Here is a 26,684-nt window from a genome sequence, read left to right as displayed (position 1 = left end):
TTCCCCCTTTGTGATTTGTTTTTCCTATGAAAAGCAAACCATTAGTTTTCTTTTATTTATTTATTTTTTTAATTTTAAATTTTTAAATGTGTGTGGATGTTTTGCCTCCGTGTATATATCTATGCACCATGTGTGCCAGGAGGGCCCAGAACAGAGTGTTGGATCCTCTGGAGTACAGACAGTCGTGAGCCACCATGTGAATGCTGGGAATCGATCCAGGTTCCTTGGAAAGAGCAGCCAGTACTCTTAACCTCTTAGCAATGTTGTCAACCCAGAGTTTCCTTTTTTTTTTTAGACAGGGTTTCTCTGTGTAGCTTTGCGCCTTTCCTGGAACTCACTTGGTAGCCCAGGCTGGCCTCAACTCACAGAGATCCGCCTGGCTCTGCCTCCTGAGTGCTGGGATTAAAGGTGTGCGCCACCACTGCCCGGCGAGTTTCCTCTTTTTAAAGTAATGGAGACACTGTTACTTGGTTTTGGTCTTCTGGCCGTCAGTTTCAGAAGCTTGAGCAATAATAGCTGAGCCCGTGGGAAATGTCACATCTCATTTGGTGATATATGCATTTTTAAAATTTGTTTGTTTTCCCTGACTCAGGTTGTGTTTATTTATGTGCATGTGTGTGTTAGGAAGGTGTGATGATGACTGTTTTTTTCTGAGTCTTAAGAAATGTTGCCATGCTCTGGGTGAGCTGTACCGTAGTCATTATGATGCATTAGCAGTATCATTAGTGTGACTTGACCTGGTAAGACTTCCCTGCTTAGGGAAGTATAAGCACAGAGGGATGATAATGTGAGATATAATTTAAATTTTAAAGATAAGTCATTTCATTAAATGAGAATCATTTCATTAAAATTTCAAGTATCTAAACCTAGGCTCCTCTCTTAGGAAGCTTATGATTCTCAGATTATTTTTAAGTATGGCCACTGATGTTGGTAGTCCATGAGCATATTTAATATTTAGCCAAACATTAACAGGCTGGGTTTGAAGTAGAATTAAAATTAAAATTTTAATTACTTAAAAAGACTAAATTAAGACATAAATAAATATTACACACATATATAATTTTAGATAAATATAAAATAATAAGATTCCTTCAGGCTGTTTCAAATAAAATTAAATTAAGAATTTTGGTTTTATAGATTCAAAGCAAAAATGTAGATTTTTGAAAGAACATAATAATAGTGCTTGGATTCAGTGTAATAAATAGATGTGATAGCCATATTATTTTAAAATTAATTTTTAAAAGTTATTCAATGAGTTTCATTATGGCAATTTCATGTGTATATGAATTATACTTTGTTATTATTCCCCTCTCTGACTGTCTTTCCTAGCCTTTCCCACACCCTGTTTTGTTGCCCCCCCTTCTCAAATCCATATATAAGAGAAAAAACATGGTATTTGTCCATTTCCTGTAACTATTGTGATTTCATTTTTCTTTGCAGTTAAAAATAATTCCATTTTGTGTGTGTTCCACATTTTCTTTTTCTAGTCATCTGTTGATGGCTATCCAAGCTTGTTTAAATTCTTATCTATAGTGAACAGTAGCAGGAACAAAGATGTGTAAGTACCTCTGTGGTATAGCCTGTCACTCAGCAGTCCTATTTTTAGTTTGCTGAGAACCGCCACACTGAATTCCATAGTGATTGAATCAATTTCTAGTCCCAAAAACATGTAAGGCTCCTCTTTCCCCATGTCCTCTCTAGGATTTGTGGTAATCTGCTTTCTTAAAGATAGCCCCTGTGCTCTGGCTGAGATGGACTCTCAAATTGGTTTTAATTCACATTCCTTTGATGGCTAAAGATAATGAATACATTTTCTAGTACTTACATTTGTATTTCTACATTCGAGAACTGTCTATTGAGATCATCAATGCATTTATTGACTAGATACTTTTTTGGTGGTTAATTTTACAGTTCTTCATAATTCTAGATGTTAGCTCACTGTCTCTTTGTAATTGACACACCAATTCTATGAGCCGTCTACTCTGGTGATTATTTTCTTTGCTGAGCAGTAGCTTTTTATTTGTAAGTAATACAATTGATCAATTCTTAAAATTATTTCTTTTGCCACTGGGATACTTTTCAGAAAACCCTTCCTTTTGTTTAGATCTTGGAGTGTTTTTGCCAATATTTCCCTCTACTAGTTTCTAAGCTTCGGGTCTTACTTACATTAAATTTTTTGATACATATTTTTTTGTGCAAGGTAAAAGATAGGAATCTAGTTTTATTTTTCCACATGTGGCAATTCACTTTCCCCAGCACCATTTATTGAAGAGGCTGTGTTCTCTCCAATGTATGTTTTTGAAATATTGTAAAAAGTCAGGTGGCTAGGCCTACGTGGGTTTATATCTGGGTCTTCTGTTCCTTGATCTGTATGTCTGTTTCTATGTCTGTAGACAACTCTTAAAAGGTCTTATTAATAAAAAACCCAGAGCCAGATATCAGGGTTAAAACCTGAGAGATCAGAGGAATAGGAAAAGCCATAGCTAACCTCACTTCACCAATTCCACAGCTTCCAAAGAGACCTACTTCCTGTATACCCATGCTTATATGCCTTTCTGTTCTGCCAACTCATTTCCTCTCTCTGCCCAGCTACATCACTTCCTCTTTCAGCCCAGCTCTGTCACTTCCTGTCTGTCTGTACAGACCTCCAGATCTTTATGGTTAACTAGTGTTGGAATCTAAGACGTGTGCCACCACACCTGGCTCTGTTCCCAGTGTGGCCTTGAACTCACAGAGATCCAGACAGATCTGTGTCTCCCGAGTGATAGGATTAAAGATGTGTGCTACCACTGCCTGACGTCTATGTTTACTATAGTGCTGACTTTTTCCTCTGATCCTCAGATAAACTTTACTGGGGGACACAGATAAAATATCACCACACTTTATCAGCACCATGCTGTTTTGTTACTGGATCTCTGTAGTGTAGTAAGGGTTAGGTATTGCGTTGTCTCCAGTATTGCCTTTTCTCTTTAGAAGTGTTTTGGCTATTCTTGGTCTTCTGTGTTTCCATATAAAATTTAAAATTGTGTATTATAGAATATAACTGGACATTTGGTGCATTTTGCTTCCTGGCTTGCATGGCATAAACTGCTTTGCTCCACCAGGCCCTCCTTGCTATGATGTAATCACACTTTTGAAACTGAGATAAGCAAACCTTTCTTCACTTTAGTTGTTTCTGTCAGGTGTTTTCCTTATAGAGACAGGAAAGCTAGTGCAGGATAGTAGAAGAATTTCTCCAAATATAATGAGGGATTAATATATTTTTTATGCATTTTCAAGTGTATTAAAATAGAAACATCAGATATTTCACTAGAAAAAAGGAAACATTTTCAGACAGCTAAAGGTAAATGGTTTTCATGGAATAATGAGTGTAATAAATGTAATTAAAGTGTTGAAAGCTAATGTAGCCATGTTTATAATGAAATGCATATATTTAAGTTTTTGCATTTTAATTTTATTTTATGTGTATGGGTGTTTTGCCTGTGTGTATGTTTGTGTATCATGTGTGTGCAGTGCCTGTGAAAGCCATAAGAGGGTGTTGGACCCCTAAGTCTGGAGTTACAGACAATTGTGATCCCATTATGGACTTTGGGAATCAAACTTGGGACATCTGGAAGAGCAGTCAGTGTTTAGTTCTCAGCATCCATGTTGGGCAGCTCATAGCTCCAGTTCTGGGGGATCCAACGCTGGCTGTTTCTGGTCTCTATAGGCACTACACTCATGTGCGTACACTCACATGCAGACATACCTAGTTAGAAAGAAAATAAAATAAATCTTAAACCAAGAATTTACTGAGATAATACCATGGAACATCTTATTTAACACTCACCCTATAAGTGAGATTAAATTGTAGTTTTTCCCTTACCACCATGAGAATAGTGTAAACATTAATAAAAATATACCCACATATCTTTGTACACTTAAGATACAGATGATCAATTTTATAGTCTAAAATTGGTGGAGTTTACCATAACAGAGGGAGTGTTTTAGATGTAAATAAGACTTCTGATACCAGCCATGTGGTGCTGGAGAAATTATTTATTCTGTGCTGTGTGCCTGGTGCTGCAGGCCTGTATTATCAGTTTCAGAGGAGGTTAAAACAGGATAATCACAAATTCAAAGCTAGCCTTGACTACAGAGTGAGTTCAAGGCCAGCCTGGTCTACTTAGTGAGACTTTGAAAATAAAAAGTTAAAAAATTCTGTGTTTAAACTCAGTGGCTTCTACCATACATGGGGCCTTAGGTTCAATCCCCAGTATGACAAAAGACACACCCAGAAAAGAAAAGGAAATTGTGTTGGTTTCTTTATGTATAAAGTAGGGATGGTTGTATCACCTTGATCATAGAGTACTTTAGCAGACTGAGGAAATTTCTGAAGTACTTGAAATAGTCTTTATCTTCTTTTGGCTTTGCTTAGGAAAATATTTTATTCATTTTATTAGTGCATTAATAAATAATAGAGAAATGTATAGCAACTTACAGGAAGAATTTATTGGTTTAAAACTTCAAGGCAATTTGCAGGTTAGATACAGTTTTAACTCTAATTTTTAAAGATTTATTTTTTTTTATGTGTACGAATGTTTTGTCTGCATGTATGTAGGTACAACACGGGTGTGCTGGTGCCTCGGAAGTTAGAGGAGGGCTTCTTGGTCCCCTGGTGTTAGAGTTATTGTGAGCCACAGTGGGTGCTGGGAACAGAGGCCAGGTCTCTGCAGGAGCAGCAAGTACTGTTCACTGCTGAGTCATCTCTGCAGTTTTAGCACTTTCAAAGATAGTTTGGGGCTGGGGAGAGAGAGGTTCAGTGGGTAAAGCACTTGCCCGTGCAAGCCTAGCGACTGGAGTTTGGATCCCCAACTCCCATGGAAGGGCTGAGCGGCTATAATGGCCTGCCTGCAACACCAGTGCTTGAGAGGCAAGTTTGCTAGCTAGAGTAGCCAAGCCAGACATCAACCTCTGACTGCCGCCTGTGTGCATACAGATGCATGCGTATAAACATGCAACTGTGTACACATGCCATGTATGTGCGTACACATAAGTGGAAAGGAAAGCTGGTTTTATTTTAATTACTATGTAAAGATCAAGAGGAAATTTCATTTTTAAATAAAAATACTGTATATTTGGGGCTGCCACAGTTTTACTTTCTGTGTAGTTTATGGAAGACCCACTTAAAGCACTGTGATCAAATTGGTTATTTTCTCTCTTCTAAGAAGTAGGAAGTCTAGAGATCTATAAAAATTCAGAGTATTTCTGCTCTGCCATCCTTATCATCTTCACATTGGTGCTTGCCTGCTCTACAGGACTGTGTTTGCTCAGGAAGGGAGAAGAGAAAGGTAACATATGAAAGCATTTATATATTGTTGGAAGGAATAACAATGAAGAGCTGCTTTGGACCAGAGTTTTGTGGTTTCTTAAAAGGTTAGCATTGAGCTATATTATAAGCTAGTAATTCCATTGCTATTTATATATTTAAGAGAAATGAAGACACGTATCTACATAAAAATGTGAGCATAAATGCTCACAGCACTAATAATAGTAAAAAAAAATGTGAACACACATTGAACTATCCCCAGCCCATGAGTGGAGGGACACACACATTTGGCCACAAGAAAGGAAGCACTTGTATGTGCTGCAGCAGGAAGAACCTTGACACCATAGTCAAAGAAGCCACTCACTGTAAGTCACACATTATATCATCTGTTCATCTGAAGTGTGCAGAGTAGCAAAATTGAAAGACAGAAAGGAGATTACTAAAACCACTCAGGAATATTTATTTTAGTGCTTATATATTTTCTTACATGTTCTTCCAGACTCTCCATACTCCCTCTCTCTTCTTTCTCCTCCTTTTTTTTCAGTGCTGGGATCAAACCCAGGGTCTTGTCCATGTGAGGTAAGCACTCCACCACTGAGCTACTTCCCCGCTGTTCCTCCCCTTTCAAGAGCTTGCTGGAAATTTAAACTCCTGTAAACATCAGGATTGTGTATTGACAGCGTCACTGTGACTTCCTTCTGTGCAGACCCAGGAAGTCTGTGCTCATGTATGCCAACATCAAGCAGTACTTCTTAGCACATTAAATAACTGTATTGCTTGTGTTTATTCTTAGGTTAAAGGCGATTCAATTAGTGATTATTTTTAAAAGTTAGGCATTTAGAGTGAATTCTGAATTATATATAAGCTATCTTCTAGGAGAGAGAATGTGCTCTTGACCGTGTTTGAACATTGACTAAGAATTTGGCATCTGAGTGTGTGCTATTGTATGCTATTTGTATGACTCTGCCCCCTTTCAGACTTAACATTCTCATGTGTAAATTCTGGCTGTGCTGGATAGTTTTATGTGAACTTGATACAAGCTAAAGTCATATGAGAGGAGAGAGACTCAATTAAGAAAATGTCTCTTTAAGATCAGGCTACAGGCAAGCCTGTAGGTAGGGCATTTTCTTAATTAGTGATTGATAGGGGAGGGCCCAGCCCATTGTAGGTGGTGCCACCCCTGGGCTGGAGGTCCTGGGTTCTATAGAAATCAGTCTGAGCAAGCCATGTGAGCAAGCCAGTAAGCAGCACCCCTCCATGGCCTCTGCATCAGCTCCTGCCTCCAGGTTCCTGCCCTATGTGAGTTCCAGTCCTCACTATTTTCGATGATGGACTGTTATATGGAACTGTGAGTGAAACAAACCCTTTCCTCCCCAAGTTGCTTTTGTCATGGTGTTTATTACAGCAACAGTAACCCTAACTAAGACATTGGCTAGTAGGAGCTCCTGGCTAATGTTTGTTAGAGAAAAAAGTAACTCGCTTAGACATATCTTCTGAGTATGTGAATGTCCTCTTAATGTCCGTTGTTTTATCTCTTTGTTGTGTACTGATGGAACTAACTAGTCTTAATGGAACTAACATTACTTTTTATTTTTTCACAAAACTGGAAGTTTAATAATGAGAGCGTGAAGTTACATTTTAGGAAGTACTTACAGTGTTTGACCACTGCTTTCAGAAACTTTGATGATGTATTCATAAGGCAGTGGGCAGAGACCCCAGTTTTCATGTTGCCTCTCTAAATACTGGACAGGTGGCAACCTTTTTGCTTTTGCGATAGTGTTTGCCCACTTGAGATAAATTACCTCTTCTAGATATCCAAATGGTATGCCTGCAAGAGATCATTTACCTCAAACAGGGGAGGATGCTACTTTCATTGAAGGGCTGAAATATCAATCATTATGGGAATAGAATGTAGGTAGCTGAACGTTTTGGTATGACTGGTCTAAAATAAAAATTTAAAGATAGAAACAAATGTATTTGATTTGATTTCTGAATATATCTCTGAATATATCCAACGGCAAATGAACACCAGTAGAATGTCAGTCTATTTTATTACACATCTTCTCTATAATTTAAATTTAGTTGTCATGAAGATAGATGACTCAAACACACCCTTGCTAGTAAGCTGCTACTCAACTTACTTCCTATTGCATACTGCAAAGTAAACTTTGTAGAAGTCATAGCTAAAAAGGGCCTAACTCAGAAGTCTAATTATGTTCATATCAAGACCCATGTTTCATATTTGGAAGGTTAAAACACTGAGAAATTGTATTTCTGTTAATAAGAAGTTATTGCTGTATATTAAGAAACTAAGACTTTAGCCAGGCCTGGTTGTACATGCCTATGGTACCAGCAGCTGTGAAACAAAAGCAAGAGGATGATTCCAGGGCAAGCCTGGCCTACACAGTGAGTTCTAGTTCAGCCTGGGCTACGTTGTGAGACCTTATTTAAGAGAAAATGTTAAGTTAGCAATGTTACTGGTGTTATTAACATTACTCATTGTTGATGCTTTTGTGTACTTTATTGTTAATTCACTCTTACTTTCTTACTTTTGCTTAAAGGTTTCGCACGCTTTCTGAGCAGAAAAGCTCCATTTTAATTAGAAAACACACTGTAGACTTCTACTTTTTATACAGTGCTTGTATTTTTGGTAGCAATAGATTTCTGTAATGCTTTCTAAAGACTTCTAGTTTTAGAAGCATCACGGACATGTCATTCATGTCTGTATTTTGTCATGACAAATAAAGGTCAAGCTGCTGTGCTTGCTGCAGCTGAAGGACAGGACTCCTGCAGGATCCCCTGTCCCCTCCGGGAGTCCTGCAACCTTCAGGGTTAGAATTGCTAGGCCAATTGGCTGTTTAGGAATTTGTTTTGAAGATTTGTTTGTGGATGTGAAAGTGTGCCTGTTCTGTTGGGGAAAGTAATTGTGTAACCTGTGATCTGCTTCTTATAAAGGTCACATTCTCTAAGTTGGGAAAATGACTAGCAAATTCTTTTAACATAAAGAAAAATTGTTTTTAACAGGTATAAATTTTAAAATAGTTGGGACAAGTAAATAGGAGGCTTTCTAGTGACTTTTGTTTTCTGTCATGCAAATAAATATGTAATTCTGACACTACAGTATCTTTTCCTTTTTTATTAAAAAATTTTATTTCGTATGATAAAATGTGGGCTCTATTATAAAAATGCTTCTTAAAACATCAATTATTTAGTGCTCTGACTGTAGTTCATGATGGTCAGCACTCAGGGACTTGGAATGTGTCCTTTCCTAACTTCTTAAAAATTCAGAAGAATGCCTTGTGGAATTATATTGTCATCTAATTTTCTCTTTCCTAGGGGTTGGTGTCTACCAAACACATTTCAGTGATACAGTAAAAACAAACCAACCAACTACTATGTATTATCATTTAATTGTAGTTGAATTTTTATTTTAAAGTTCTTTTTATTGAAAGTACCATTACTTTTGTATTACTTAAAAATTTAAGATCAGATTTTATATTTGCTTAAAAAGTATTTTTTGATATAACATGAAAATTAATATTATTTTTCTTGGTATTTTTGGATGCATTGTTGAATTCAGTATTGTTGCAGCTGCTATGGAAGTAAAATGGAATGTGATTAAGCCAACAAATCTATAAAAATATCCATCTATGCTGGCCTGGCATAGTGAAGATGGGGCAGTTGGAAAGGAAAGGGGACAATTAAAAATACAGTGCAACTGCAGACACAGAGAATATGTGTATTTGATGACGAAATGATGTGCTATATTGAATATTAGGAGAAAATTAAATTTCCCTGTTTATTCATTGTGCAGTGAATTATTTAATATATTTTGTTTTTAGTTATTTAACTTAACTGTTCTACTTTATGTGTTGAATGCCATCTAATTGTGCTAGTAAATTTTTTGTCATTCATTACTTACTAAATGACTCATTATTAACAAAAGAATTATGTATTCTAATTAAAATTTGTATGACTTTGTCCATGACATTCTTTGAGAATATGTTCATAATAAGTATCATATAGAATGAAAGTACATTAAATTGTATTCTCAAAAGTCAATGCACTAACAGTTAATAGAATAAAATTTACTTGCGCAATAATATACACAATAATTTATGTATGCTCTGAAGCAGTGTGATTTTCAAATTTTGACTGTTACGAGGCATATAAAGTTTGTCCTTCCATTTATACACTGAGGAATAGAAGAAATAGAATACAGTTCAAGTTTTAGAGTACAGAGTATCCATAAGGTAGAATGCAGAGTTTTGGCGAGGCAGTTCTTAATGCTGTAGGAAACCTTGATTGCCCTTGGTCATTGTTGTTCTTTCGTTTTGAACTGTATATAATCCCACAATTAACACAATACAATCTGATTTGGTAACATTGCCCTTCTGATAGAAAGGCAAAATTTAAATTAACTCCAGTAGTAGAGACTCTTGAAACGTAGAATGTACATGACTAGATTTGGATTTGAAGACTCTCTCAGTGCTGGTCATTTCACATGAATGGCATCATAAGATAAGTAAGGACAGATTAAGACCTGGTTAGAATAGGGAAAATGAAATTACATAACCTTTATGAAGGCATAAATAAGCCTATTAACCATATCTGGAATATCAGTTAGTAGGAAGAGTAGTGACGGTTTTGTTTATCAACATTTAGCAGAGTTATTAGTTACAGATCTAATGATCTGGTGGTAATCAGGTTGTGTAGCATATACAAGGACCCTCAAGTCCATTAGACACAGGATGATTACTGAAATCCCACGGGGAAATAAGTAATTATAGTTTTAGAATTTTAACTCTTCTGAACAAAGAAAATTGTGTTTTCTTGTCTGAGAATTTAAGTATTATGGTCCCATTTGATAAGCAGCCATAATTATGACTAGAAACCAAATTTATATGCAGTTTTAGAGAAGGAAAGGGAAGGTGACTTTCTGAGTGATGTTCCATGTGAAGGTCAGACTGTAAATTGAGGAAGTTTTCTGCAGAAGTACTGTTCAATAGTGAGCCAAGCTTGTGTTCAGCTTTTTATAGGAAAGCTTGATGGGGACGGGACTGTAAAGGCATGAGGACTATATAACTGAAAAATTCTATTGCGATCAGTAACATTATAAAATTAACATGAGGCAACTCATATCTTGTGCTTTTTTTTCCCTTTGAAGATCCAAATTCCAGAATTTGTGGACATTTACTCATAGGTGCAGCCAAGAGTTCTTTTGCAAAACTAATGGATAAAATTAGTTTGGCAATGGAAAGCATACCTCTGCGTAGCAGCCGGAGCATAACATATGTAGAAAAAGATTCCCTGGTTCAGAGGCTGGCCCGTGGACTTCACAAAGTGAACACACTGGCCCTGAAGTGTGGTTTGCGCAGCCATGTGCCCATTATGGTATGTGCTATTTCATTTAGTAGTGACTTTAGGATTTGTGGATTAGAATGTGTCTCAGACTTATTTATAGTTTAAATCAATTGTATATGAATCATTTAGTTTCACATAAACTTTTAATAAAATAATTAAAGCTCCTTGAGTAAGTTTACTTGGTTTAGAAATAGCTAGTATTATTTTTTGTGTAATGTTTGAGTTAAATTTAATTTAGTAAAGTGCTCATTGCTGTTGATTTATTAGTAAATCTGTAGCTGATGTTTGGAAATGCACTCTCATTTAACAACAGAAAAGTACTGCATCATTACAAAAGCAGATATTTGGATTTACCCAAAGGCTGCACGCAGCTGAGGTAGAGCGCCGCTCACTGCGCCTCGAGGTCACAGAGTACAGACGGTCCCTGAATGAAATGAAGAAGGAGCTGGACAAGTCACAGAACCTGCAGATGCAATTAAATGAGTTCAAGCACTCTGTAAGTAGATCTGGCTTAGTAAGCTATGGTTTGGATGCCTCTTTCTATGTCTTTTCCTTAACGGTGACTGGTCAATAGAAATCATTCAGAGTCCCTTCAATAGGGTTGTTTTGTTTTGAAATTTTCTGGTATTTATTTTTTCCAATTTTATTTTGTATTGAAAAATTTTTTTCATACAATATATGCTGTTTAGTTTTCCTCCCCCCAGCTCCTCTTAGATCCTTCCTATCTCCCCTTCCACCCAGTTCTACCCCCTTCTTTCTCTCTTTCATTAGAAAACAGGCCATCTAAAAATTTACAATAAAAACAAACAAACCAGGATAGGACCAAACAAACAAACATGCAGAAAAGTACCAGCCAAAGAAAAAGGACAAGAAACACATATAGACACAGAGAGACACATGTTTGCACACCCAGGAATCCTATACAAACACAACACCAGAAACTATAATATACATGCAAAGGACCTGTAAGGTTAAAAACAACAACAACAACAACAACAACAAAACCTCTAAAAATGCCATTGAGTTTGTTTTGTTTTGGCCATTTGCTGCCCTTAAGAGTGGATTATATACCCTGTATTTTTTCTTTTTATATATGTATGTATGTATTATTACTGTGTGTGTATATGGATGTGTGTGTAGTGTGTATGTGTGTGTGTGTGTGTGTGTGTGTGTGTGTGTGTGTGTGTGTGTGTGTGCGCGCGTGCTCACGTTTGTACCCCAGCATGAGTGTGGAAGTTAGAAGAAAACTTTTAGAAGTTGGTTCCCTCTTCCACCATGGGTTCTGGGAAGCAGCCTCACACCATCAGGCTTACATGGCAACAGCTACTTTTACCTGCCAACCTGTCTTGTTTTTCCCAGATTGCCATTTTAAAGTATATATTTTTATTCTAATTAAAACTTCTTTTGATACAGGCATGTGATTAACAAACCTAACAGCCCTAAAAGGTGCATGATGAAATGTGGCAGTTAAGTAGACTTGCTTTTGCCTCAGAAAACATCTCTCTTAAAATGCCTTCTACTGAGAAGCCTGCTGTTTGTGGAGGAGACAAAAATCTTCTCTCTTATATTTTGAATAATTTTTATTATTTTACTTTACACACTATTATAATTTGAATACTAGTATAGTGATATTTAGTATTATATATGCTCATGCTATAAATTTATTCTTAAATTTTATTCAAGCAAAGTTTTCTCTTTCTGTGAGTTGTTTAATTTCTGGACCCTGGAGAAACTATTTTTGTGTTATTTGTCAGGAAATTGAGATATTAAAGAGCTTCATTAAAATGGCAATAGTTTATGTTTTCTAGATAATTCAGTGAAGTAGACTTTATTCTACCATTCCTAGATTTTTTTAAAGAATTCAAATCAGGTTGTGTTATGTTTGTGGTGAGTTACATGAGTCTACTTCAAATCCTCTTTCACAGTGGAGAGCTCTGACTCTTAAGTAACTACATGTAGAGCTAGACTGATGAAGAGATCTGTGTGTCTCCCAGTCTCCACATGTCCTTCATGGAATGAACCCTTTGTGAATCATTTTTCTCTTTGCACTTCAGGATGACAATGTCAGGTGTCTTGTAACTGTGTCTTACTCACTCAAATGCCTTGAAGAGGGGATAGTCACATGGTCTGGCCTAGATCCCACGCGCCTTTAAGGCATGGTGGCCTGTGTAGAGCTCTTGTTAGTTTTCCAGAGCAGTGTCCTGTCCTCTGAGTAGTCACAGTATTGGAAGTCATGTTTTATATCACAGTGTAGTTTCATTAGCGGGTGTTCTCATAGGAATATCTTGAATTCTTCTCTGTGTTGGGTGAGAAAGCTAACCAAGTCCTCAGTTCAGTGCTGCTTTCTCCTCGAAATGTGTGTGTAGGTAAGAAAACAAGTAATGCAAATTTTGGTACTACGATGGCTGTGGGAAAATAAAACAAGACAGCATGAGAGTGTGAGCCTGGGTAGGAATTGCTAGAGAGAGGACACAGGGCCAGAGAGAGCCGAGTAACGGCACAGTGACCACAGAGTCAGGCAATCATTTCAGTCCTTAAGGTTGTTGGAATATTTTTCCAGAATCATAATCTTTACAAAAGGTTTTTTATTTGGAAGCCAGGCGTGGTAACACACGCCTTTAATCTCAGTACTACGGAGGCAGAGGCAGGCAGGTCTCTGTGAGTTCAAGGCCAGCCTGGTCTACAGAGCAAGTTCTAGGACAGCCAGGGCTACACAGGGAGACCCTGGCCTGAAAAACCAAACCAAACCAAACCAAACCAAACCAAACCAAACCAAACCAAAAACAAAACTTTATTTGGAATTTCAAATGTTTTCTAGGATTTTGTTTGACAAAAAAATAACTTTGAAAGTATGATTATTTTACTTTAAAAACAAAAGTAATAGTTTATTTTGACTTTTATTTTGAGTAAAACGAATTTTATGTTTTGTTTTATAATAAATTCTTAGAAATGGTTGCCATTATATTATTTTGCAAATTTCTATTTATGTATAGGTATCTGTGTGAGTGTATGACATGTGTGTCCAGGTATCTGTGGAGGCCAAGAGAGGGCATCAGGTTCCCTAGAGCCGGAGTCCTAGGTGGTTGTGAGCCATTCCCCTTGTGGGTGCTTGGACCTGAACTCTGATCTAGAGCAGTCGATGCTCTTAAGCACAGAGCCATCTCTCCAGCCCCTTGCTGTGATCTTTATGTTACCAAATACAGCTCTGATGAATAAATAGCACGGCAATACAATTGGCTTGCAGCCGATTTGTTTCTCTTCTTCTTAAAGAAACTGATCACCCACGAGAAGTTTGAAAGTGCATGTGAAGAACTAAATAATGCGTTACTTCGGGAACAGCAGGCACAAATGCTGTTGAACGAACAGGCCCAGCAACTACAGGAGCTGAATTACAGACTTGAGTTGCACTCCAGCGAGGAAGCTGACAAAAACCAGACTCTCGGAGAAGCTGTTAAGGTAAAGCATCTTTTGTATAATGAGTTATTTGTTGCTTGTGTGGATCCTGGTGTGCTTGTGTATGTCATGCATAGCTCCTGAACAGAGCATAGGGCCAAAGGTGTGAAGTCTTTCTCTGTAAATGGTTTGTAAGGATGGTGTGAGGTGTCATTCTGTCCTCACTTACAAGCCTTCATGGATACATCTAGAAAATGTAAAAGTGGGTTTTACTGACAGGTTGAAAACAAAGCATGTATTTTATTTTATTTTTATTTTTTAAGTAATTTATTTTTATTTTATGTGCATTGGTGTTTTGCCTACATGTATGTCTGTGTGAGGGTATCAGATCCTGGAGTTATTGACCATTGTTAGCTGTCATGTGGGTGCTGGGAATTGAACCTGGGTCCTCTGGAAGAGCAGTCAGTGCTCTTAACTGCTGAGCCATCTCTCTAGCCTCCAAAGTAGGTATTTTAACAGTAATAATTTTCTAAAATGTATTTTTTATTGAAAATAATTTTTTCATATAATATATTCTGATCATTGTTTTCCTTCTGCCAACTCCTCCCCAATCCTTCCCATCTACCTACCAACCAACTCCACACCCTCTCTCTCTCTCTCTCTCTCTCTCTCTCTCTCTCTCTCTCTCTCTCTCTAATTAGGGCTTTGTCTCCACCATTATTTGGTGACATCATTTAGGTTTCTTTCATATATGTGTATAATTTGAGAAGTTTATACAGTAGTGGGTTTTCATATGACCCTCAAATGGCTCTCAGTGTTAGTTGGCCTTCCCCATATTCCATCTCTTACCCTTCTCTCCCTCTCCCCATTTAATCCTCCCTCTCCTGTCTCCCCACTCTCTCCATAACTGCATATTCTATTTCTCCTTCCCTGGGAGGTCCCCCTAGTCCTTTATTCTATACCTAACCTCCATGGTCATATGGATTGTAGCATGCCTATCAAAAGCTTAAGAGCTAACATCTACATATAAGAGAATACATAAAATACTTGTCTTTTGGGGATCTAGGTTACCTCACTCAGGATGATTTTTTCCTTTGATTTGGGATTCTTTTCTTTCATCTATTCCCATTTTCTTAGATTTGGTCTTTTCATAATGGCCCAGATTTCATGGATATTTTGTGCCTGGATTTTTTTAGATTTAACATTTTCTTTGACTAAGGTATTCATTCCTTCTACCTGGTCTTCAATCCTGAGATTCTCCCATGTTTTGTAATCTGTTGGTGAGGCTTACCTCTGAGGTTTTTGTTTGACTTTCTAAGTTTTTCATTTCCAGTTTTATTTTTGTTTGGGTTTCTTTTTTTTAATGTCTTTTTTTTCATTTTTCTTTATTAAGAAATTTCTACTCATTCTACATACCACCCACAGATCCCAGCCCTCCCTCCCAAGCCACCCCACATCCCCACACCCCCCAAATCAAGGTCTCCCATGGGGAGTCAGCAGGGCCTGGCACACTGAGCCTAGGCAGGTCCAAGCCCCTTCCCACTGCACCAAGGCTTTACAAGGCATCACACCACAGGCGCCAGGCTCTTGTTTGGTTTTTTTAGCGACTCTATTTCTTTGTTACATTCTTCTTTCATGTCATGAATTGTTTTCACTATTTTATTCTACTGTTTGTGTTTTCACACACTTTATCAAGGGATTTATTCTATCTTCTTCAAGGTCCTTTTCTTTCCCACCCACCAGTTCCCAAATAACTGACACAGGCCTGGACTTAATATTAATTATAAATACTTGACTGATAGCTTAGGCTTGTTACTAACTAGCTCTTACAATCTAAATTAACCCATATTTCTTATCTAAGTTCTACCACGTGGTGAATGACTTGTTACCTCATTTTGTACACATCCTGTTACCTCTGCTTCTGACTGGCGACTCCCGAGACTCCACCCTTTTTCTTTCCAGTGCCCTCCTAGTCTGGCTCTCCCTCCCAGTCTCTTCCTTCCCAGCTATAGGCCAGTCATCTTTGTTAACCAATGAGAGTAATACATATTTACAGTGTACAAAGATTGTTCCACAGCAGTCTTTGAACATATTCATGATTGTTTTGAAGTCCTTGTTTTGTGCTTCAGCTGTTATTACACTTCTCAGGACCTACTGTATTAGTTGGGCTACTGGCTTATGGTGGAGGCATATTGTCTTGGCTGTTAATTTTTGTGTATTTTGAGCTGGTGTCTAGTCATCTGGAGTTAGGATGACTGAGGTGATTCTAGGAGTTGATGTCTGGTCTTGTCTTTGGTGAGTGGGCATTCTGCTCCTTAGTTTCTGTTGCTCTCTCTGGATCTTAGGAAAATGTGGTAGCTCTGAGTTGCCTGGTAGAGAATGCTTCTTCAGGTTGGTGAATGGCAGAGAGGGATAGAGATGGACTAGGAGGAAAGACTGAGAGGGGCTTCAGGAAAGCACTTCGGGGATCCTGTCCACACCAAGAGCTGGAGTCCCCAGGGAATTGGAGATGGGATAGGAGGAGAGGCTCCTATAAGTACATTGCAGTGTAACTAAGAATCATCTGGTGCTATAGGGATGAAAGGGCCAAGGGGACTCTAGGTCTCGCCAAGAGTAAGAGTTGGGAGTCTCCAGTGAATGGAGTTGAGGGGGAGGAGGGGCCCCGCAAGTGGGTTGATAGGGCTGAGAGTGAGAATGGAGATACTGTAATGGAGGACGGGAAGGAGAGTGTGATTCACCAACCTGAGTCCCAGCCTGTTGTGGCCACTGGGGGTCCAGGTAGATAGTGTTTCTAGGCATCAGGGTGGCACAAAGAAATAGGGATGGGCTGGAAGGGAAGGCTGAGAGGGTCCACACCGAGGTTTGGAGGAGTCTCCAGGGTATGGAGGTAGGGTGGGAGGAGCGGCACCTGTAAGTAGGCTGCTGCAGGGTGGCTGGTGAGACTGGAGATGTAACGGAGGACAAGAAGGGGAGTGAACATTCCCCACCCGAGTCTCAGCTTGCTGTAGCCTCTTGGGGGTCTGATGTAGAGACTGTCCCTAGGTACTAACAGCTGACACAGTGGAATGGGAATGGGCTCTCAGGGAGGGCTGAGAGGGTCCACAGGAAGGAGCAAAGCTGGTTCATACCAAGGCCCGGCGGGCGGAGTCCCCACTGATGGTTTCATGAGTCGGATTCCTTTGGATATATGTAACGTTCCCCTTTCTTCCTTTTTGATTGACAACATTTATGTATTTAGGGTTGGAAAGGACGGATACTACCGTCCAATTTGGTGAACCAGTGAGGTTTTTAAGGGTTATTTTCAGTAATATGGGTAGGGGTTACTTAAACAGGAGCAGAAACAAGTCAAAGACAGCTGCATCACCAAGGCCCTCCTTCAGAGACCATGTAATTTCTGTTAGCATCTGCTCTTAACATTGCATACAATAGCTAAGGTAGATTTTTCTAAGATTTAATTATGCTAAGGAGTTTTCAGGTAATACCTCATTTAATCCTCTGTGATTTCTTTTTTTATGTGTGATTTCTTAATTAGGATTAATTCCTAGATGAGGAATTACTTGGTCAAAAGCCACAAACTATTTTATTTTTGAGACAGAGTCATGCCATATAGTCCAAACTGACCTTGGAGTCACGATCCCCATGTGTTAGTGTGTTAGCCTTCCAAGTTCTGAGATCACAGGCAATGCCGCCACACCGGCTTCCCACAGACATTTGAAAGTGCGTATATGTATCAGTTGGCTCACAGCAAGTTCTTAACGAATTCATTAGCTCCTAGATGTTTGAGAACTGTATGTTTGCCCAACTTGGCAGTTTCTATTTACAGAATTTTTGCTAATGTAATACATGTTTGTTATTTTAATTTGTATTTCTTTGATTATTAATCAAGGTCAGCATTTTAACAAATATACTGATCATTAAATATGTTTGTGCTTCCTGTCCTATAAATAGGTAACATAGTTAGCAGGGTCATGCGGGAGTATTTCTGTAAATGCTGGCACTTGTGTTTAGATACCATATCTTCCAGATGATAGAGTTGCTTGTGTTAGTTTCTTTAAAATATGAGTAGCTTAAATATTGTTGTCAGGAGTGGAAAATTGTTTAATTACTCTCTCTTAATTAGAACTAGCAGGTGGTAATGTAAAAATGTTCTCTTGTGGGAGGTAGCATGGTTCAGTGGAAAAAAAAAGCTGGCCTTGGCACAAGGCTTCTCTATTTAAATCCCAGTTCTGTCGCTTGAGCAAACGACTTAACCTTCTCAGCCTTACTTCCCTGTGCAGAGATAGGGCTAATGAAACCCACAGCTCAGGGTTTTCATGAGACTAAATGAAGACACTATTTGAAAGCAATTATATGCTTGATAAATATTCTTCTGTGGCTTTCATAAGACTTTAAAACAATAAGATTTATAGGTTCGTATTTATAAAATAAAACACATTCATGAATAGAAGATACAGAAAATAGAGAAGAGTGAAAATTTTACCCATGACTTTTTATCTGAAACAGCCACACTTATGGATTTTAGTTTTAGTGATTTCTTTACATTTATTTATTTATTGATTGTGTGTGTGTGTGTGTGTGTGTGTGTGTGCGCGCGCGCGTGTCACATGCTGGAAGGAAAGAATGACTCTCACAAGTTGTCCTCTGACCTGCGCATTCATGATGTGGCATGTGTGTACCCTCACACATGTGTGTATGCCTACACACAATAAATGAATGTAAAAGAGATGGAAATTTGCCTTTGGTTTTTGGTTTATAATCCTTAACGAATTAAGGGAGTTTTATTTCTAGATTACTCTTATTTAAGAAAAATGAATTGATATTGGATATTGAAAAATATATTCTAAACACCCATTGAGATGATTATATTGTTTTTCTTTCCAACTATATTAGGCTATGTTAGATTATATCAGGCACTGGCAAACTATGGCCTGTGAACAAGCTAAAGATTTTTTGATATATATGATAAATTGCAAACAAGTAAACATAAAACAAAAGAAAAAGTAATAAAGCCTGTACATGGCACAGTCACACATGGAGTGGTATCTCAGTCCTTTCTTTGGCTGCTGTAACAGAATACCATAGACTCGGTAATTCATACAAACAAATTTATTTCTCCCTGGTCTGGAGGGTGCAAGAATACCATCAAGGTCCTGGCATCTAGTGAAGGCCTTTCTGCAACATCCTGCCGCAGACAGCTGAGTGCAAGACAGCATGGGTACCTGAGAAAGGGAATGTAGCTAAACTTACCCTTTTATAAGGAGCCCACTTCCATAACGACTAACCTGTTCCCTCAATAATGACATTAATCCATGAGGGTAGAGTCTTCATGACCCCATACCTTTAAAAGGGGTTTCAGTGTTTTAACATGGGTGCATTGGAAATCAATTTTCTAACACATTTAAATCATGGTAAATGGAAGCTATATACTGTATAACAAGTGAACTTTGTGGTAAACAACCGAGCTTAAAGAGAGCAGATATTTCAGTACTAGAAATAAAGATGAAGGAATGGAAGTCTAAATAGCTCATTGTAGACCGGTTGGAGGCTAGAGTTGATAATCAGAACAGGAAAATTTGGGCCTTGTAGCTCATAACTTAGAGAACATCTGCTTGCTTGAAGCTGGGAGTCAGGAAGGGCTACTGTGAAATGGGTACTAGAGAATACGTCTGCTAGACACATGGCAACATGGGAGCTGTTCTGGAGAGTAGGTGGGAAATTTTACTAAAGAACAGAAACCTCAAGTTCTTCACACATGAATAGAGAATCTTAGTGTATACTCCTGTTATGATTCAATTTAGCTGAGAAATTATCTTGAAAATGGTCTAGTTTTTGTAGAACCAATATTCTTATAGAAAGAGCTTGAAAATCATTCAGCAAGGAGGTTACTGTAGGGTAGAGAACACAGGGAAGGCTTTGGGGGAGTTTAGGATTACAATTCATATGATTGTACATCAACTAAAAAATTTGTACTTCAGGTGGTACAAATATAAAATGTGCTAAAGTCAAGTATTTAAATGTTTAAAATGTAACAATAATCTTCTTACGTTAATTATCAGGTATTGAAAAACCTAGGAAAATAAAGACCATTGACTTTCACCGATACTTTTGGTTTCTGCGGCTGGTGCCATTCTTAGACTTGGTTTATCTGGATATCCATTTCACTGTCCCAAAATGAATTGATTTCCCTGTGTTACTTTGTTATAATTTGATGGTTTAGTGTATATATGATGTTGCATAATATGTTAAAAATAAATGCTGATAGGATTGGGAAATAAGAGTAAATGAGGCTATGAAGGATACTCATGAAATGGCAATAATTTTAGCAGAAGTGGGAACAGTGCAGAAGACTGAGCATCATCATAGTATTTTCCTGAAATGACACTGCTTGTATGAAATGCGGGTTTCCATTTTTCTCTCTACTAAGTTTGAGGTTAAGAATGACAGGATAATCTGAATATAGTGGCACATACCTATCATCTTAGCACTCAGGAAGCAGAAGAATAAGGTTTCAAAGCTAGCCTGAGTTACACAGTATATCCATGTTCCCACCACCCTTCTCCCAAAGACTGGATAATTTAGGTTTAGAATAGCTGTATTTGTATAGATTTATTTCTTCCTGAAAATTTGGGTATTTATTAAATTCTTATAATTTTCAATTGTAACTGTAACATACTAAATGCTTATTATTTATGGAAGATATAAAATATTTTGTATTCATAGGATCACCCAAAAAGAGTCTTCCAATTTATCTTCCTTAAAAATAAGAACTGACCATCTAATTTATCAATACATGTATTGTTAGAATCTTCAATGTTGGGAAAGTACAGTACTTATCTTTGTGGAGAATATCTACTGAATTTAGTTATAAGAATACCTACATCAAAATGGCTAGTGAGAATTTAGTAATGGCAGCTGAAACTATTATGAAACCGTATATTCTCTATCATGGTTTTATAATTTTGTTCATGAAAATCCTGGAATGGTGAGATAGAATGGTTTGGGGCAGGGGTAAAAATAAAGATTTATTCATAGTAAACGATTCTATACATAAGAGACCCTAGGTGCTTCTCTTGCCATCAACCACCCATCCCTTTAGGACTTGGCCTCTTGATGTGGACTCAAGGGTACCCCTAGTTCTTTCCAACACCCCTTTTAGCCTTTCCAGCCTGTCACCATTCCTTTGGGACTCCCTATCAACTGACAGAACCTTTTTTTTTTTTTTACCATGGACCCACAGCCATCACACTAAGCTGACATTCAGGTACACTACCCTTATCCTTCCCCTCTTCCTTTCGAGTCTCTAGACTTATCTTAGACCTTCTGCAGCCTGGCCATTGAGTCCCCCGTCTCAGTCCACTTCCATTCCCTTGAAATTCAGCCTCTTGGTGTGGACCAAAGGTCATCCCTGATACTCCTTTCATCTTTTCCTGCTAGCCTGTCTGTGGTCCTTTGTGACTCTCCTAGGACTGTCAAAACCTTCAGCTTTCTACTAGGCTTTCTACTGGCCACACTTGACTTGGGTTCTGGGACCCATAGCTGCCACACTTGGGTAGGACCCATATTGGAGAAACAGCAACCAAAGAATGGAACACCCACCCATTAAAGGTGAGACCAGATATTTATATCAAGAAACACCTCAAACATTGTAACTCTAGATGCCTAGATCCCAGTGCAAAAATACAAATGTGGGCCATCAATTCAATATGCTTCCAGAAACTAGCAACTCTATAATAATAAGCCCAGAAAAAACAATTTAGCTGAAGTACAATACAAGGACTTTCAACTAGCAATTATGAATGTGTTCAAGGACCTTAAAGAGGACATGAATAAATGATCATGAAAACATATGCAGTTGAAATAAATAATGAAAACAATCCACAACATGAGAATAGAATTTAACAAAGGGAATCACTAAAGGAATGCCAAAGTGAAATAAAACTACATGAAAAGTTGAGGAAGTCAAACAAACCTCAGAGATAAGCCTCACCAACAGAGGACAAGGCATAGAAGAGTGGATCTCAGGTTTTGAAGACAAGACATAAAAGGTTAAATCTAAAAAAACAAAAATCCAAGCACATCCATTAGATCTGGGACACTATGAAAAGACCAAATATACAAATAATAAGAACAGAGGAAGGAGTAGAAAACACAGATCTAAGACATAGAAAACATTTTTCAACAGAATCATAGAAGAAAATTTCCCTAATCTAACCAAAGAGTTGCCTATCAAGGAATATCCTTTCTTTATTTTGTACATTTAGTGTTATGATTATTATGTGTCATGGTGTTTCTTTTCTAGTTCTATTTGGCATTTGGCAATTAAATAGAAACAAAACAAACAATTAAAAAATAGTACAAAGAATCAATGAAACAGATTTGGCTCTTTGAGAAAATCAGCAAGATTGGCAAATCTTTAGCAAGTAAACCAAAAGACACAATAAAACTGGGCATGAAAAGGGAAACTTTAAAACAGATATTGGTGAAATCCAGAGAATCAAAAGGACAAACTTTAAAAATCTGTGCTCTATCAAATTGCAAACCCTAAAAGAAATGGATAAATTTCCTAATGTATGACCTACCACAGTTGAATCAAGATGGAATAAACAATTTAAACTTAGACCCAATTTAGACCCATAACTCTATTGAAACAGAACTGTAATTGAAAATCTCCCTTCCCACCCAAAAAGCTCAGGGTCAGATGGATTCAGTGGAGAATTCTATCAGACCTTCAAAGAATCAATGCCAACACTCCTCAGATTATTATAAAAAAAAAAAAAGAAACAGAAGGAACATTGCCCAATTTATTTTATGAGGTCATGGTTACCCTGATAACTAACTCACATAAAGACCAAACAAAGAAAGAGAATTACAGACCAATTTCCCTTATGAATGTAGATGAAAGAATTCCCAATAAAACACTTGCAAACTGAATCTAAGAACACATAAAAAAGAAAGTCTACCCTGATCAAGTGGCCTTTATCACAGAGATATAGGGATGATTCAATATACATAATTGATAAATGTATTCCACCATATAAACAAACCAAATGATCATCTCATTAGATTCAGAAAAGGCGTTTGAAAAAATCCAACATCCCTTCGTGATAAAAGTTCTGTGGATACTGGGGATATAAGGGACATACCTCAATATAATAAAAATTTACAGCTCACAGCCAGCATCAACTTAAACAGAAACTTGAGAAACTCAAAAAATTTCCCCAAAAGTTAGGACTAAGGTAGGGTTGTCCATTTTCTCCATACCTGTTCCATATAGTACTTAAAGTCTTAGAACAAGCAATAAGACAACTGAAGGAGATCAAGGGGATACACATAGGAAAGGAAGAAATAAAAGTATGTTTTTTTTAAAGATATAATTGCATACATAAATGACACTAAAAGCTCCACCAGGATACTTTCAAAGCTGATAAACATTTTCAGCCAAGTAGCATGATACAAAATTAACTCAGATCAGTAGTCTTCCCATATACAAATGACAAATGGACTGAGAAAGAAATTAGGAAAACAGTGTCTTTCACAATAGCCTCAAATAATATCTTAGGACAATCCTACCTAATCAGGTGAAAAACCAACACATGACGTATGGGCAACACTAACTGGACTCAGTATGTGTTATATACACATATATGTATATTTGTGTATATACATGTAACAATAATAACTATACAAGAAGAGAACAAATTCAGAGTAGGTGGTAGGTGGGATATGGGAAAGAGTTGGAGAAGGGAGGGGGAAAGGTAGAAATGATGTTAATATAGTGTTTTCATATATTAAATTCTCAAACAATTAAGAAAACATGGTATGTATCTATGCTGAAGTTTGTATCAGCTATAAAGAACAAGGTCATGTTGTTTGCAGGATTATGGATGCAACTCAAGATAATCAGTAAGTGAATTAAGTCAGTCTCACAAAGACAAATATCATATACTTTTCTTACTTGTGGTTCCTAGATTTCATACGTACATAACACACACACACACACACACACACACACACACACACACACGAAATTAGGAATGAAACTGCACATAGAAACAAAGGGGAAATAGTAGGGAGGAGAAAAAAGAGGGTAAGAGAGTATGTACCCAAGAGTAATTTATATACTTCTGTGAAAATATCCTATGTAACCCAGTACTGTGTACAATGAATATATGCCAGACAAGAAAAATAGATGAAGCAATTTAAGCATTTTTTAATGGGCACACCCCAAGTATAATAAAAATAACATCTGTCATATAATTCATTTTCTCAGAGTAGGATTAGTAACATCATTACTTAATTTAAAAGTTTTATCATTTTTACTTTAATCCCATATGTTTCTATCTTCCTAATGGGTTACACTATTGAGACCTCCAGGGTAGTCAATTATATATGAAGGTCAAGGAAAAGAATAAAAAGGCAACAGTGTTCATATCCCATTATAAATAATAGCTTAGCAGAAAATTCAATTTAGAAGCTAAAAGATTAATAAACTGTCATTCTCTTTTTTCTTAGCCTGATCAATGGAAAAGCACATACTAAACTATAACACCTACCTTTTAGCTTAAGCTTAGGACATATGTTGTCGTTTTCAAAGTGCACATTTTCATAGGTAAATAGTCTTTTCATGCTTAAACTTGTTCTCAGTCAGTTGTTATCTGAAGTTAAAACTTCTTTCTTTTTTTCTTTATTTTGGTTTTTCAGGATAGGGTTTCTCTGTGTAGTCCTGACTGTCCTGGAACTCACTCTGTAGACCAGGCTGGCCTTGAACTCAAGAGATCTGCCTGCCTCTGCCTCGGAGTCCTGGGATTAAAGGCGGGTGCCACTAGGCTAAACTATCACTTCTTAACTGAGTACTTTGATTAGATTACATTTTAAAAGTTATTTAAAGTATTTTATGTTATGTCTTTCAACTTACTTTGCATAATTATTTTACAGGCATCTAAAATTGTCTTTTGTAACCAAGCATGCTTATTATAAACTTAATAAACAAAACCTTTTATACAATCCCATTTATCTTTTGTATATAACCATTATTAAAAATTTCACAGATCAACCTAGAAGTATGCTATATTTTGTATTCTGCTTTTTTAAGTAGAGGAGGTATTGTTTTCATTTTGTACTGTCAAAGCCTTATTCCAGCACACTTTAGAATATTGAAAGGAAGTATGCAAAAGCAGAAACAGAAAGAAATCGGGTTACAGTAGAATCCTGATGGAATATGATAGTGGCTTAGACCAGAATAGTAGGAGTAAGGATGCTGAGGTTTTGGTTTGTATTTGGAAGGTAAAACTTAGAGATTTTTCATAATGTAGATATGAGGGAGATAAGTTAAGGGTGATCATTTTGCAGCTGGATTTATGGGTTTGCCATTTAGGAACAGTTATTAGGATTACTTAAAACATTTTTTTTAGAACAAAATAAAAACGTAAGTACAATCTGCTCACTCTGTATAGTGTTACTTGTATGTATGTTTGTATGTATCTTTTTAGGGCTGACCATTTGATATTGGATAATCAAAAGTGTACTCTTAAGTTTTAATAGTGAAAAATGCTACAACCTGAATATTCACCAACAGGAAAATGATTAAATACATTGTAGTACATTTATGAGACAAAATATTGCATAAATGTATTTTTAAAGGGAATTTTTTTTTTTGTTTTTTTGGACCAGTCTATTGGTATTCTGTAAGCTTCTTGTACTTTCATCGGCATGTCCTTCTTTAAGTTGGGAAAGTTTTCTTCTATGATTTTGTTGAATATATTTTCAACAGTGCCTTTGAGCTGGAATTATTCTCCTTATTCTATCCCTATTATTCTTAGGTTTGGTCTTTTTGGTGTCCTAGATGTCCTGGATGTTTTGTGTTTAAAATGTGCTGGATTTAACATTTCTTTGATGGATGAATCTATTTCCTGTATCCTATCCTCAAAGCCTGAGATTCTTTCTTTCATCTCTTGTATTCTGTAGTTCCTGTTTGTTTACTTAGATTTCCTTTTTCCAGAATTCCCTTGATTTGTGTTTTCTTTATTGCCTCTATTTCAATTTTCAAGTCTTGAACTGTTTCCTTCACCTGTTTGATTGTTTTTTCTTGCCTTTCTTTAAGGGATTTATTGATTTCTTCCAATTTTTTTGTCTGTCTTTTCCTCCATTTCTTTAAGGGAATTTTTCATTTCCTCTTTAAGAGCCTCTATCATCTTTATAAAGTTATTTTTAAGGTCATTTTCTTTTGCTTCTTTAACATTGGGGTGTTCAGGTCTTGCTGTTGTAGAACTACTAGTTTCCAGTGGTGCCATATTGCTCTTTATGTTGTTGAATGTATTCTTACACTGTCTACCCATCTCTTCCTCCAATCAGTGCAGATGGGGCCTGTGCCTTAGGGGGGGTCCCTCTTACTCCAGGTGCAGATGGGACCTGTGCCTTAGAGGGTCCTTCTTCCTCCAGGTGCAGGTGGGGCCTGTGGCTCTGGTGATTGGTGATCACTGATTCATTGGGGGAATGTTTGGGAGTGTGGGGAGGCTGCCGCTAGGTGGGTGGTAGTGAAGCAAAGGATGTGCCCTTGGAGGCTAGGGTCTAGAGGGCAGGGCTGCCCAGTCAGGAACCCAGACCCTCATGTCCTCCTCCT

At 37.3% G+C, this 26,684-nt stretch overlaps 1 protein-coding gene across 4 annotated transcripts in view; it reads left to right on the top strand.

Moving 5' to 3' along the window:
- The window catches only part of Ccdc171 (coiled-coil domain containing 171), a 314,303-nt gene that overhangs the window by 137,028 nt on the left and 150,591 nt on the right, over window positions 1-26,684 (top strand). For 3 of the 4 annotated variants that reach the window (XM_052716877.1, XM_052716878.1, XM_052716879.1), the window contains 3 exons: window positions 10,476-10,702; window positions 10,986-11,168; window positions 13,943-14,128. In XM_052716877.1, the coding sequence (XP_052572837.1) occupies window positions 10,476-10,702; window positions 10,986-11,168; window positions 13,943-14,128 (596 nt within the window). Of the gene's footprint in view, window positions 1-5,852; window positions 5,888-10,475; window positions 10,703-10,985; window positions 11,169-13,942; window positions 14,129-26,684 lie in introns of those variants that run through there. The other variant, XM_052716880.1, reaches the window with a different exon arrangement.

The sequence above is a fragment of the Peromyscus californicus genome, unplaced genomic scaffold (genome assembly GCF_007827085.1).
Source record: "Peromyscus californicus insignis strain IS unplaced genomic scaffold, ASM782708v3 Scaffold_5__1_contigs__length_169319896, whole genome shotgun sequence".
Classification (NCBI taxonomy): Eukaryota; Metazoa; Chordata; class Mammalia; order Rodentia; family Cricetidae; genus Peromyscus; species Peromyscus californicus.
This window is presented reverse-complemented; position numbering and strand designations above follow the sequence as displayed.